The 13,260-nt window shown below is 35.6% G+C and overlaps 1 protein-coding gene across 2 annotated transcripts in view; it reads right to left on the bottom strand.

Moving 5' to 3' along the window:
- NEGR1 (neuronal growth regulator 1) overlaps window positions 1–13,260 on the bottom strand; it is a 3,526,818-nt gene that overhangs the window by 2,368,637 nt on the left and 1,144,921 nt on the right. For both annotated transcript variants that reach the window (XM_044085807.1, XM_044085808.1), the window contains exon 2: window positions 4,678–4,910. In XM_044085807.1, coding sequence (XP_043941742.1) covers window positions 4,678–4,910 — 233 coding nt within the window. The remainder of the gene's footprint in view (window positions 1–4,677; window positions 4,911–13,260) is intronic.

Raw genomic sequence — 13,260 nt, 5'->3', positions numbered from 1 at the left:
AAAAAAAAAAAAGGGAAGTACAAAAGAAAACAGTAAAATGAAAACCTCATGTAAGAATTATGCTACAAAAATAGCAGTCTAAGCTTTATTTATTTATATTTTTAGAATCCGACAATGACTTTTAGCAAATAAATAGCCAGTTCAAGATGTTCTTGTAGTGCAGAGGGATAAAGCCCTAACTACATCCCAGCCAGTCTGTGTTTGATAAGTGGTTCAGGTGACAGAAGGATTGGCAGGGAATGATGGGAATTACCAGCTCCTGGGGTAGAGTGGACCTGTGGGCATCTCTGGTGATTATCTCTGGTGCAGGCTGGGGACATTGCTGTCAAAAGGCATATCAAAAGGAAGGATGGGATGGGGACAGAGCTGACCTCCTATACCACACATCCTCACTTCACATCAACTTCTGGACTTTACCATAGGAACCATGAGAGAGGGGGGGTCAGTAGAGTAGGTCATAAAAAGAAACTGCCCAGGATGTCTTTAGGTTCAGCTCCGGCCCCTGTCCTTTCGGATGAAGTCCAGTGGGTAGTGGGTAACTGATAAACCTGGAGAAGGATATATACACTGGGTAGGAAGCTGTATGGTAATTCAGATAGGACCCCCCCCCCCCCATCACATTGACTTTCCAGCCTGTGTACCACAAAATTGCATTTACTCTGTACTAAACACTGGCTATTTAAATTATCATGCTGTGATTTTTTTTATAGTTTCTTCCTTATATATATATATATATATATATATATATATATATATATATATATATAGAGGTGCCATTTATAATCTCGAAATACTGAAATGTCAAATTTCAGTATTTCGAGACTATAAACCCAAATGTTTAAAACAGTGAAAGTTCATAATCACAAATTTGAATATATATATATATATATATATATATATATATAGGCTTACTTTATAATCCCGAAATCCTGAAATATCGAATTTCAGAATCTCAAGATCATAAAGCCGAAACCTTAAATTCCCGAAACCCCAGAAGCATGAATTTCAAAATCACAACTCCTACACTAACCATCCACCACACACACACATACCTTCCCCTCACACACAAACACACAAACCTACACTACCATACAAGTAGGGGGGCAAGCCCCCCCTGCATCCCCCACACCCCCCCACTTAAATATACTAACTCCAAGGTCACACTACACAGACAAACACATGAAAACATCACCATACAAGCTACATCCCCCCACACACACACACTGACACATTAAAGCCCCTAAGCAAAACCCTTAAACATAAATACTTATCTGAACTTCCAGCTATCCATTCACACAGTGTAACACCAGAAGCACTAATTCAACATCTCTGGACTTTGGGATTTTGAAATTCCCGCTTCTGGGGCCTTGGGATTCTGAAATTTGATATTTCAGAATTTCAGGATTATAAAGTGTTCATATATATATATATATATATATATATATATATATATATATATATATATATATATATATTGCCATCATTGATCAAAACTGGGTTTCAGCCAAAGTATGGTTCATCTGTCAAGCATCTGACTGAGAAAAAAATTACCTAATGAAGTTAATGACAATGCATTCAACCACAGTGGTAGTGACCAGACAGACACACAGACCAAAACATATATGCCAACAGCATTTATTACCTTTCCCAACTTTACTGTGCTAGATGAAACAATAAGCAGACAACTAAAATTACAATATCAGTGTTCTTGAGGTTGATGGGAAACCAATAGTTGTAGTTAGTGACAAATTTAGAAATATACAATAAATAAAAAACAGGTTCTAAGTTCTCCACCTTGCATATGTTAATATGGAATTGTGTTCTGCAATATTGACCCCATGCTGATTTTTTTTCTCATACAATCTACAAGTACCACCCACCATACCCAGCAATGCCTAGCATCAAATGGTCATGAAGTCGTTGCTCCAAATCAGAAAACCTGAAGCAATATTGCAAATACAACTGACTAAAGAGATGGAGATTGTGTTCTCCTATACTATACTGCACATGACCTCCAAGGCTTCCAAAAATTAGAAGACTTATTTTTTCTTATCCCGCCTCATGGGGAGTAAATCATAGGAGGCTTGCCCACACCATAAAATGTAATAAATTCAGTTTTTCTTTGCTATTTTTTCTTTTTGAGGAAACAGTATTAAAAAATAAAAAAAAACTTTTGATGGATAATATTATCAGTTAAGTTTCTTTCACACTCATATTCCCATTTATCAGCTAAATGTGGTAGGGATTTCATCGCTCATCATATTAAATATAGTAGAGTCTTTTGACTTGAGCTAATGAAGAGCTGCAGTGAGGCACAGATGTATTTCTCTATCTGGAAAAGTGTTTATTTGTTTGTCAGTACTTTCAGCTTCAGGTGACGAGCTGTCACCTCAGTAATTGTCCACTTAGTGTAAATCCAGTAAGTGTTCTGCATGCACTGAATTTTCAAATTCACACAAAAAATTGCTCCCAACAAGGGAATGGAACACATAATAACATTGAATATGGCTTTGCAGTTAACTAACACAAAGAAGAAAATTGCTGTGAAATAATTGTCCATGTTCATTACAATCCAGCTCTGTAGTCTGAAGTATCCAACTCAGTTCAGAGCTTTAACTTGTTGGCAAGTTTAACCCTTGTGTTCCCTTTAACAGGAATACACAACACTTATGCCAGATCCTGACGCATCATTCTGACCCAACTTCAGAACAGATTACCAGCATAACTGCGGTACAACTAGTGTTAACTGCAAACAAGTATATGATTCAAGTCTTTAGTTTATGTAATGGCCTGCACTTTTTTCTAAAAATAAGTATCATATGAAACCAGACCACATCAAAAGCTGTCATGAAATTTTGGTCCAAAGTAGTTTCCAAGCAGTGCATGTTTAGTGACACCTTTTCAGCCAGAGATGTTCTTTGCATGATATATATTTTTATGATTCCATATTCTGAAATGCAGTGCAGATGACCAAGTGTAACAGATAATGATCACAATCTCATTTTTCCTTGCTGAAAACTTTGAACGTTATAGACTGTTTTCCTTGCTCTGTACAGGCTTGCTGATTTAAGGCATTAAGAATGTAACCAGTGCAATGTCAAACTTTTAAGATACACAGTGAATGATCAGCTTATTTATGCTACAGTTTTTTTTTCCTTTTGACTGTAGAAACTTATGAGTGACAGATACAAATGAATATATTCTGTCCGCATCATATTTAATTAATGGTAACCAAAAATTGAAAAGATCTGAGTGCAGGTATAGTGGAAAAAATTCACATAAAGGGAGGTGTAGTATAAATAAATTTAAATAAGCTGACATAAACATCACACATTATACATTTCTTTAGCTATATGTTTTTAACAAAGTACCAGTTTAGTCATGGTATACAACTGACAGTGCTGTTGTATGAAGCTTCTTCTATAATGAGTTTATACAAAGACAAAAGACTATAACCCATAGAGTACACCGGTTTATGAATCTATCTTAAGCATAAGCCACAAAGATCCATTTCATTGATAACTATGTTTATATTTGATGCTATTTAATGAGTATTAGGAAGATTACATTAGTCTTTTACTGCAGAGAAAACAATTTCAGAATCTATCCAAGGTCAACTGGAATCCCTACCACCATCCAAATTGTTAATTTCAAGTCTCACTTAAACTTGTCAATATGATCTTAATATTTTGATTAACAAACAAATCAAAAATATGCATATGCATCATAAAATGATCCAACAACCAAGTATTCACCCCCCCCCCCAGACATGCACCCATATGCTAACCATCTATTGAATATTTCATTATGTTAACACTTTTAATCTGCTAATTTAGGCAGTTTAAGAACAAAATACTTAACAACGTAATCTTGCTTTCTTTTTCTGTTTTACATAATAAAGAGTGCTGCTTTATAATAAATATGTAGCTCAAACATAACCAGTTTATCATTTGAACCCTTGTATATCAGTTTTATGCCGTATCAGAAATGCAACCATTCCAGATTGTTTTCTATTTTCATATTTTTCACATCGTTAACATTTTTATATATAATGCAGTGTCAGTGTAGCATGATTCAAGCCTGAAAAATGACTGTTGACTTTCCATCAAGATGAAGCACCCTTATAATCCAGGATGGCTGCTTAATGGAAACTAATAAGGCACATATGACAGAATTAATGTCAGTTTACCTACATTTTTGGCAACACTATGCATTTGTTAATATATTTCACATCTGAACCTGAATGAGACACAGGTATTGCATTTGCAATCATTTTTTTTCTCATCTGTCCCATGTTGTCCTTGTTTAAGTCAAAAAGTATACCAAACCAGCCAATGATTGCAACATAATAGGCATTAGTTTTTTTAAATTCTTTTTTTTTTCATCTAAAAAATATCATTTTGTTGGAAATTAAGTAAGAAAAGGCAAAATAAAAAATGGGAAAACAGAACAAACACTGTATCTGTCAAAATTTACTCAGAATAATGCATTTCTTAATTTTAACACAATTCCAGATAGTATGGTAAAGATTAACAATCCAAACGATTTCAGGCATGAAATTTTACTGTGTGTGTGTGTGTGTGTGTGTGTGTGTGTGTGTGTGTGTGTGTGTGTGTGTGTGTGTGTGTGTGTCTGTGTAGCACAAAGCAGTTAACAAGTTTAACATGGAGGTCCTACCTTGTACTGTTAAGTGCATCTGTACTGCCCTTGGATTATTTTGTGTCTGTACAGAACATGTATATGGACCGTCGTCTGTTACATCCACTTTCCGAATCTGTAAACTATATTCCAATTTGCTGCTTCCTCCTATTGAAATCCTTGGATCTACTGACCACTTATCATTTCCAGCAAAAATGATACTGGATCTGTTCAGCCATGCACCTTTAGATGTCCCATCTGCCAGAAAGCACCTGTGGAGAAATGAAGTGAATAGATACATTAATATTAACAATTAAAGTTACTTCAACAAACATTCTAACAATCAGCAAATCAGTCTGAAAAAAAAATGATTACATTCATATATTTTTAACTAAGGAACAGGTGATTACACCTATATGAAACAAGAATACCTCTTGCATACTAGATGGCGAATGACTTAGGAATTGGGGTCCATTGTTTTCCTGTCTCTATATTAAACATTCTCAACACGTGGAAAATTAGCTCCAAATATTGTACTTGAAGGAAACATAAGAAAAGAATCTATCATTGCTGAACCTATACAGAATATAACTTTAAACATGACGTAAACAAAGCTTTATGATAGCTGGTCAACTTGAATTCAGTTGGTCCTCATTTGGGCAACTTTTTGGTCCCCTGTATCCAAAATATAAAGAGTTACACATTGTGTTGGGAGCAAGGATATGTATCTCTGGGCTGAATTCATACAGATCCTCTCCACCTGTGCTATTTGGCTAATACTGGTTGGTAATAAGCACAATGGATAGAGTCTCATCTTCAGAAACACAGTAAATCTGCATAGAGAAACACCTATACAGTGGCCTCATTACCATGTATTTGTGCTGAATACTGCACTATTTGACCTGACTGTGCTAATGTTTTCCATATCAGCCCATGTATCTCACTTGTAAAGGCAGAATCCTTCATGTAGACACACACACACAGACACACACAGACACACACATGCAAACACGCGCACACACACACACACACACACACACACACACACACACACACACACACACACACACACACACACACACACACACACACACATTCAAGAATGCACAAACAGCTCCCCACATCCTCACACACACTACTGGAAAAACTAACCATGCACCTCTGCATACACACTCAGACAGACAGACAGGCAGACACACACACACACACACACACACACACACACACACACACACACGTACGCAAAGTCAACATCTGCTGCCTACCTTCCCTAGTATGACAACCTTAGGAAGACACATACATACCTACACACACATTACAGACATGTAGGCAGATCGCCACAAACAGACGCAGACATGAACACATATCTATGGCTCTGCCGTCCTTAACTGTGCTCTGAGTACCCTCATAGGTGTGAATGGATTAATGCCTTCAAAGACAGTGTTCACTTTTTCTTAGAGTAAAATTTATCTTGATCAAGCAATTCTCTGAATCATCCAGCTGAGCAGACCAGCGTTCATTGATATTTCCAGGGAGAGCACATGGCAAATATTAGCATTAGCTGCTCACCTAGACTGTTGCTTTGGCATTAGGATTCTACAGCAAGACCACCCTCTGTATTAAGGCACAAGAGAGAGAGGATAATTAGTAGCATTGGAATGGTCTCTGAATTAGGAAGACTTACTGTAATATAGAAACCTTTCAAGATACAGCTTCCACATTACAGTATGCTTTTCTGAACTCACTGTTTGTGATATTTATTCTGAACTTTTATCCTGAAAGATACAGTTTTCTTGCATCTAATAAAATGTCTTCTGACAAGTTTAAAACTCTGAGGGTCTACATCTTCATGAAAGCTGCTTTGTAGTTTTGACCAAATTACTATCAAGGGAAAAATGGAAGGAAGAAATATATATATATATATATATATATATATATATATATATATAGAGAGAGAGAGAGAGAGAGATCTGTATGCAGTTTTACACTGTTAAAGCAGTATAGACTTGCACAGAAATTTTTAAGAATACTTCCACTTTCCATTTTCCCCAGACAGTCCTCTGGTCACTACTTAAAAATAAAATGCAGAATGTGAATGAACCCTTTTCTGGAGAATAATGCAATTTATTTATTTACTTATTTATTTATGTATGTATACTTGTACTTATGTATGTATTTATGTATTTAGTTTATTTATTAAATGCATCCAATGGAATCAGTGCTCTGCCATGGTTAACATTCAAAATAAAAATAATATAAAATTCACTTATTTGTAGCAATCTGACAACTTCATTAAGTAGATTAAATGTTAGTACTGGAATATAAACTTATTATTTATGTCATTTGTTTTCAGACAGTATTTCCATGGGTCTATATTAGAACATCGAAGTTTCAGAACTTCGAATGTTCTAATATTGACCCCTATTCAGCGAAAGCTGAAAATAGCGAAGTTACAGAAAACCAAATTCTTTCCTAGGGAAAGAATTCGGTTGTCCGTTCCTGTTGCTTCGCTATTTTCAGAGCTGTGGTGGAAAGTTACGGGTCGGGTTCAGGTAAGTGTGCGATTGTGTGGATGTGAGGGTTAGGTGGGTTAGGGTTAGGGTGCGGGTCAGGTAAGTGTGCGAATGTGTGGATGTGAGGGTTAGGGTGGGGTAGGTGAGTTAGGGTTAGGTTTGTGTGCGATAGTGATGGACCTTAGGGTTAGGGTTAAGGTAAGTGGATAGATAGTGGTGTATGTACAGTTTAGTGTAGGAGGTAGATGTAAGATTTTAGATGTGTGTGTGTGTGTGTGTGTATGTGTGTGTGTGTGTGTGTGTGTGTGTGTGTGTGTGGATTGCTGTTTGTGTTGGGTGTATGTGTTTTGGAACAGCAAATATTTTCCCTAGGAAAAAATTTGCTGTTCTGAATTTTAGATGTTATCAGTTTTCGGTTACTAGGGGTCGATATTAGAACATTCAAAGTTCTGAAACTTCGATGTTCTAATATAGACCCTATTTCCATCAGTTTCTTACTTTACACCTATATAGTATTCTACTGCAAGGCACATAGAACTGTTTTGTAAAGAGAAAGGTTACTCACGTGTAGAACATTACAATGTTAATACAAAATTGCATTGCAAATATTAACATTTCATAGCTTCTAAGTACAGTATAATATCAGCAATGCATTTTTCTTCAACAGGACAATGTAAATTACTTTTACCAACTAAGAGATCAGAATATCTTCAAAGCCCACAATGACCTGTTCACTTCATTTAGGTTCATAGGCAAGTACTAGTCTAGCTGTCCTTGCAGACCATTTTAAGCCTATCTAGGTTCACTTTTTGTGCTCAAAATAACCTAACCAATGTTGTTATACATTGGCCTTATCCATGCCATAGTTGATAATTATATCTTACACCTAATTAGAATAACCAAGATCATACCACAGATAATTTGAGGGGACCCATGCATGGGATAAACCATTTAGGAGCTGCCTCTCTCCAGTATTATTAAAGGGGGCAGTCCTGTTGTAAAGTTTCTGTTTCCCATCAACAGATCTCAGTTATGCTTGAAAGTGGACAGAGATGAAGTTTGTTTTATGTAGATGAGGAGTCTGTTCCCGAGCAGCTTTATCCTTTACAAGATATACCTGTGCCTCCAAACCATTCTGTTGATGTTGCAGAAGAGGTCTAGATCCCTAGACCAGGTTTTCTGATGCCATTTCACTTGGTGGTGTGCAGTAAATCCATCAGTAGCAGGTTAGAGGATGATATTTTATCTTGTTGACAGTGATAATATCAGTACAAATGTGATGGTTAACTTGAAACAGATTGTTTAATAAATGATTTGCAGTAGATATTATGATTTTTGTCTATTTCTTAGGTGATTTAGTGCTGTGCTTTTGGTTTTGGATTGAAATGTCAATGCATAAGTGTTATTGCGTACCAATATGTTGATAACACCAAGTTTTGGGGTGCAGATCATATCTGAATTTTGCTACAAACCTCTGGCATGATGTATTCCAAATAGAAAACACACTCTGTCTTGACATGAGCTAGTCTCAATTCCAATCAAGGTTTTTGCAACTTTGATATTGTGACTTCAAGTCTTTGCTAGGTGCTTTAATTCAGGGTGGCGAATGAAAAAAAAGTTCTAAAACTATACATAGCTCTATGATCTTCACCTCATCCTTCTTCTTAGGTACTTTTTATTACTGTGAAAAAACCCTGCTCACAGCTAAGATGTTTAGCAATGAGAAGGGGAAAGAATCTTATGAAATGAGTTCTACAGCATTGCTAAAACTGTGTGTTCTAGAGAGTGAAACATTAGTAAACTATATCACAGTGCTAATTTACATCACTTCATATTACTCATGTCAGGTGTGCCAATGCCTGCAATTAGAAGCAGATACAGGTCCTCTGATGTAGGACTATCCTTTGGCATTTGTTTACTGTCTGATTATTTAACATAATGCTGGGATATCTGACCCAGTCAGACAATGGTAAGAGTCTTGTTATGAGCAGAATACTCCATTCTATGAGGAGAATTTGGTAGGTCTAAATCTAGAAAGAGATGACTGAGAGGCCAACTTGCTTTGTGAAGGATGGCCTGCATCTTTCATTCAAGGGATTCTGCATACTGGCTAAAGCTTTTGCAGCTCTCACAGTCCCTTTTTTAGCCTGGGTTCATCTAATGAACATCCTTGCTTAAAACATACAGAAAAAAACATCAAATTAGAAATTGGGCAACATAATTATTATTTTCTCAACACCAGTTGTCTTAACAATAATCTGCCTGATCTTAAGGCACATATGCACCTAGAGCATGTCCGTGCATGTGTAAATTAAGATATGGTTCAAATGGAAGGAAAGCACTCTCTCTGTGCTGAACGTTTTGCCTACCTTGCCTTTAGACCTGTTGAAAACTGTGTTGGAGTGGGATTTTTTGCTATCATGCTTTTAGATCTGCTGAAAATGCAACGGAATCTCTGTGTTTGCCAGTAACTTTGTCCTTCAAGATAGATTCCTGGACACTCCAATGGGGAGTTTTTAGAACTTCTGCATTCTTTAGGCAAGATATTCGTATATGAGCAACAACTCTGTAATCCTTGGTGACTACAAATATCCTTCATTGACTAGAGCACCTACATCTCTAACAAAAACTATTTTTTTAACTGAGTAAACAACAACACCCTGGGTCAAACTGTCCCCAAACCAGCCACTGACATAAACATTCTTGATATGGTCCTCACTAACATAGCACTTGCCTGTTCCATCTTACTGGTCTGCATTCATCAGTTATACCAGAACTCCAATTTGTGACTTTTACTTTCAAAACTTCTTCTCCTCCAGTGACTACACTGCCGACTTCAGAAACACTAAACCTATGCAAATTATATGACAGAATCAAAAAATGTTTCCGTAAAATTCACAGTGCTGACCCTGAATATACAGACAGTTATACTAACGATTTCTATGCCTTTTTAGAAAAATGCATCAATCTAGCAGTTGACACTAGAACAAAATACAGAGGAAAATTCAAAAATAAATCATCTTGGTGGTCAAGCAAGTAAACAAGCTTGATAAGAAAGGGAAAACACTTCTTAAAACTACAAGTAGGGCCAGTAGTCCCCAGCAATGAGTATAGTATAAGAAAACCTCACAAAGAAACTGAAGTCTACTATAAAGGCAAGGATAGAGTATCTCATTTGACACTGTAAATATAATGGCAAATAAGATCGCTGCCATTTTCTCCACAAAATTCCCATCCCGTCACTAGTCATTTCTGAGTCAGTCCCACCACTATCATTATAAATGAGCATGTCTTAATGATACTTATTTCAAAAACCAAAAACACTTCCTGTTTGCATCCTGATAACATACCAGGTTGTCTATTAAACATTGTGAAATATATACTCACAGAACCCCTTCCTTGAACTGTTTAACCTAAACCAAGCTACAGGCTGTATTCCTCACACCTGATAAACTGTTGTAGTGATGCCCCTCAGTAAGGGTAGACAAACCACTGACCAGGGAAAATACAGGAAGCAGGACTATTTGACCCCGGACTGTTCGCCCCTGGACGGTTCGACCGCAATGCATTTCTATACAATTTAATGTATAAATTTATATGTATTGTATATGTGATTTTTTAGTGGACAGTTCAACTGCGGATTATTTGATCCCAGACTATTTGAAACCAAATATATTCTTTTAAGTACTTTATCATTAAGTTATTACTTAATTATTCAATAATAACACTGTTAATTTTTATTTGTAAATATATTTTTTATTAATATTTTTATTTTGTTTAATTACATTGGTTAGTATAAATATAACATTTAAATCTTTAACATATAATAACTAGTGTTATGTTTTAACATATTATGACTACTGTTACTTTATAACATACTTTATAACATATGTTTTCCATCAATTAAATATATATTTTTTATTTTATATTATATTATGTTAACTAATCTATTATCTACTATAAATAATTTCTTTAAAATTAAATCAAATCATTTTTTTATTCATTTTGCAGTTATAGGACATTCTTTGGTCACATCTCCAAAATTTGATTGTCTGATCGTGGTTGCATTTCGCAAAGCAGTTTAGATATCCATTATAACTTATTTTTTCTCAATTTCTTTTTGAGGTAATTTTCGATATGTTTAACTGATGCTTTGCTCAGCTATATTTCTTTTTAATTTTTTTTATGATAATATCTTACTATTACCAATCGGTGGCAGTACACTAATGCATTATATATTCTTAATCTTAATCTTTTTCTGTATGTGATTCCTTTTATATACATGGATTTACAGTTCATTACCCTTTTTCATCATTTTCTTTGTTTCAGGTAGTTAAACGTATTTCTTTTTTACTTTTTACTATACATTTTCTTTGTACTTGTTATTTCTGTAATGGTTTTCCCTAATTATTTCTGTTTAGGCTGCAGTCGTATTTTAAATTTCTACATTGCTGTTCTGTCATAAACTTATTGTTTTTTAATCTGCATTTCTTATAATCGGTACTGATATTATGCTTTTCTTTGGGGTATGTCAGGTATAGTAATTATGTTTTACAACTGTTTGTTAATTAATCCGGATGTCAGCAGCATGACCTAGTCCAGAGTTTTTGTTAATTGATTTACTGCTTATATTTTTTGTATATAAGTGTTATTTTTACATTACATTTCTAGGGATAACTTATCTTTAAATGTCTTATCTGCATTGTTATACTTAACTTACTTTATTTTTTTACACTGATATTGTTACCATTATATGTTAACTCCGGAATAGATCATGCTGCAAACTTCCGGTATTTATCCAACTGGTTATTTCCTTCTTTTTTTCAATTATTGCTTTTCATTATAATTTCATTTTTTTTTTCTAAAATTACTGTAGTTGAAGCACATAAATATGAAAGAAAGACTGTCTAAACTAATTTTAAGAATGTTTAAACAGTCTTTCTTTTCTATTCATGCTCTAACGTTACATTTTTTACTGGGGTCCAACCATCCGGGGTCAAAAATCGGTTGGGGGCGAATCGTCTGGGGGCGAATTGGCGAGGTCCAAACATCCTGTACCCAAAATACAGATCTATCAGCCTTACGAGTTTGATTTGGAAAGCCATGGAAGTCATCATTACTGATTTCATCAGTCATGATAAAAAAATCTCATTTGGCTTAACCCACAATAACTTGGCTTTGTATAAGGCAGAGCATGCCTGCTAAATCCTGATCTTTTCTTTGAGACGGTTACAGAAGCAGTGGGTACGGTCATCTTGTTCATGCTGCTGATCTTAATCTGGCCAAAGTGTTTGATACCACACCACATGAAGGAATTGTAAATACGCTATTGGCCCTAATCATTGCTCCCTATGTGGTAAGATGGATAGCCAGATGGCTTAAGGGCAGAAAACATATTGTCTGTGTAGCAGATACTTCCTCTAACAGAGAGAAGCTGCCCAGTGATATCCCCATGGATCTGTGCTTGGTCCACTGCTATTAGGCATTTAATTCTCTAACTTCAAAACTGAATATAATGATCTTTGGTTGACCAGATTAGGTGACAATTGCAAACTAGATGAAATAGTCAAAACTGAAAATACATGCACCTTCCAAAATGACATAACAGTAATAAACACCTATGGAAAAAGTGCTTAAACTAAATGTCAATAAATGTATTATCCGCTTCCAGAAACAGCAAATCAATGCAAATGGTGATTAAAGATCTATTCACGCTGGTAGATAGTTTCTTCTCTTTTGGCCATTGTGTGGCCACTACAGTCAGAAAATCATTCTATATTTTCCACTTAATTGCAAAAAAGCATATTTTCCTAATCAATGGAAGTTTATAGGTTCATAGGTGTGTACTAGGCTAATGGCCTTTACAAGCCTAGCCCAAAAAAAAAACTGCCCAGGCACTGAAATGATCCCTGGAGTGAACTTTCTTTAACATATCTACTCATCAAAATTTCTCTTGAAGAGGGCCAGCGAGGTGCTCTGCTTATTGTGAATGGCAAGCTTATACCAGAGTATGGGCAGTCTTTGGGAGATGAACCTGTCCCTCCATCAAGTTCTGTTAATTGTGGTAATGAGGTTGTGATCTCTGGAGTGTATGGCGCAGGGGGATTGG

Source organism: Protopterus annectens, chromosome 10.part0, assembly GCF_019279795.1.
Source record: "Protopterus annectens isolate FY-2018-M chromosome 10.part0, PAN1.0, whole genome shotgun sequence".
Classification (NCBI taxonomy): domain Eukaryota; kingdom Metazoa; phylum Chordata; order Ceratodontiformes; family Protopteridae; genus Protopterus; species Protopterus annectens.
Note: the sequence above shows the minus strand (reverse complement) of the source record. Positions and strands in the feature narration are given on the sequence as shown.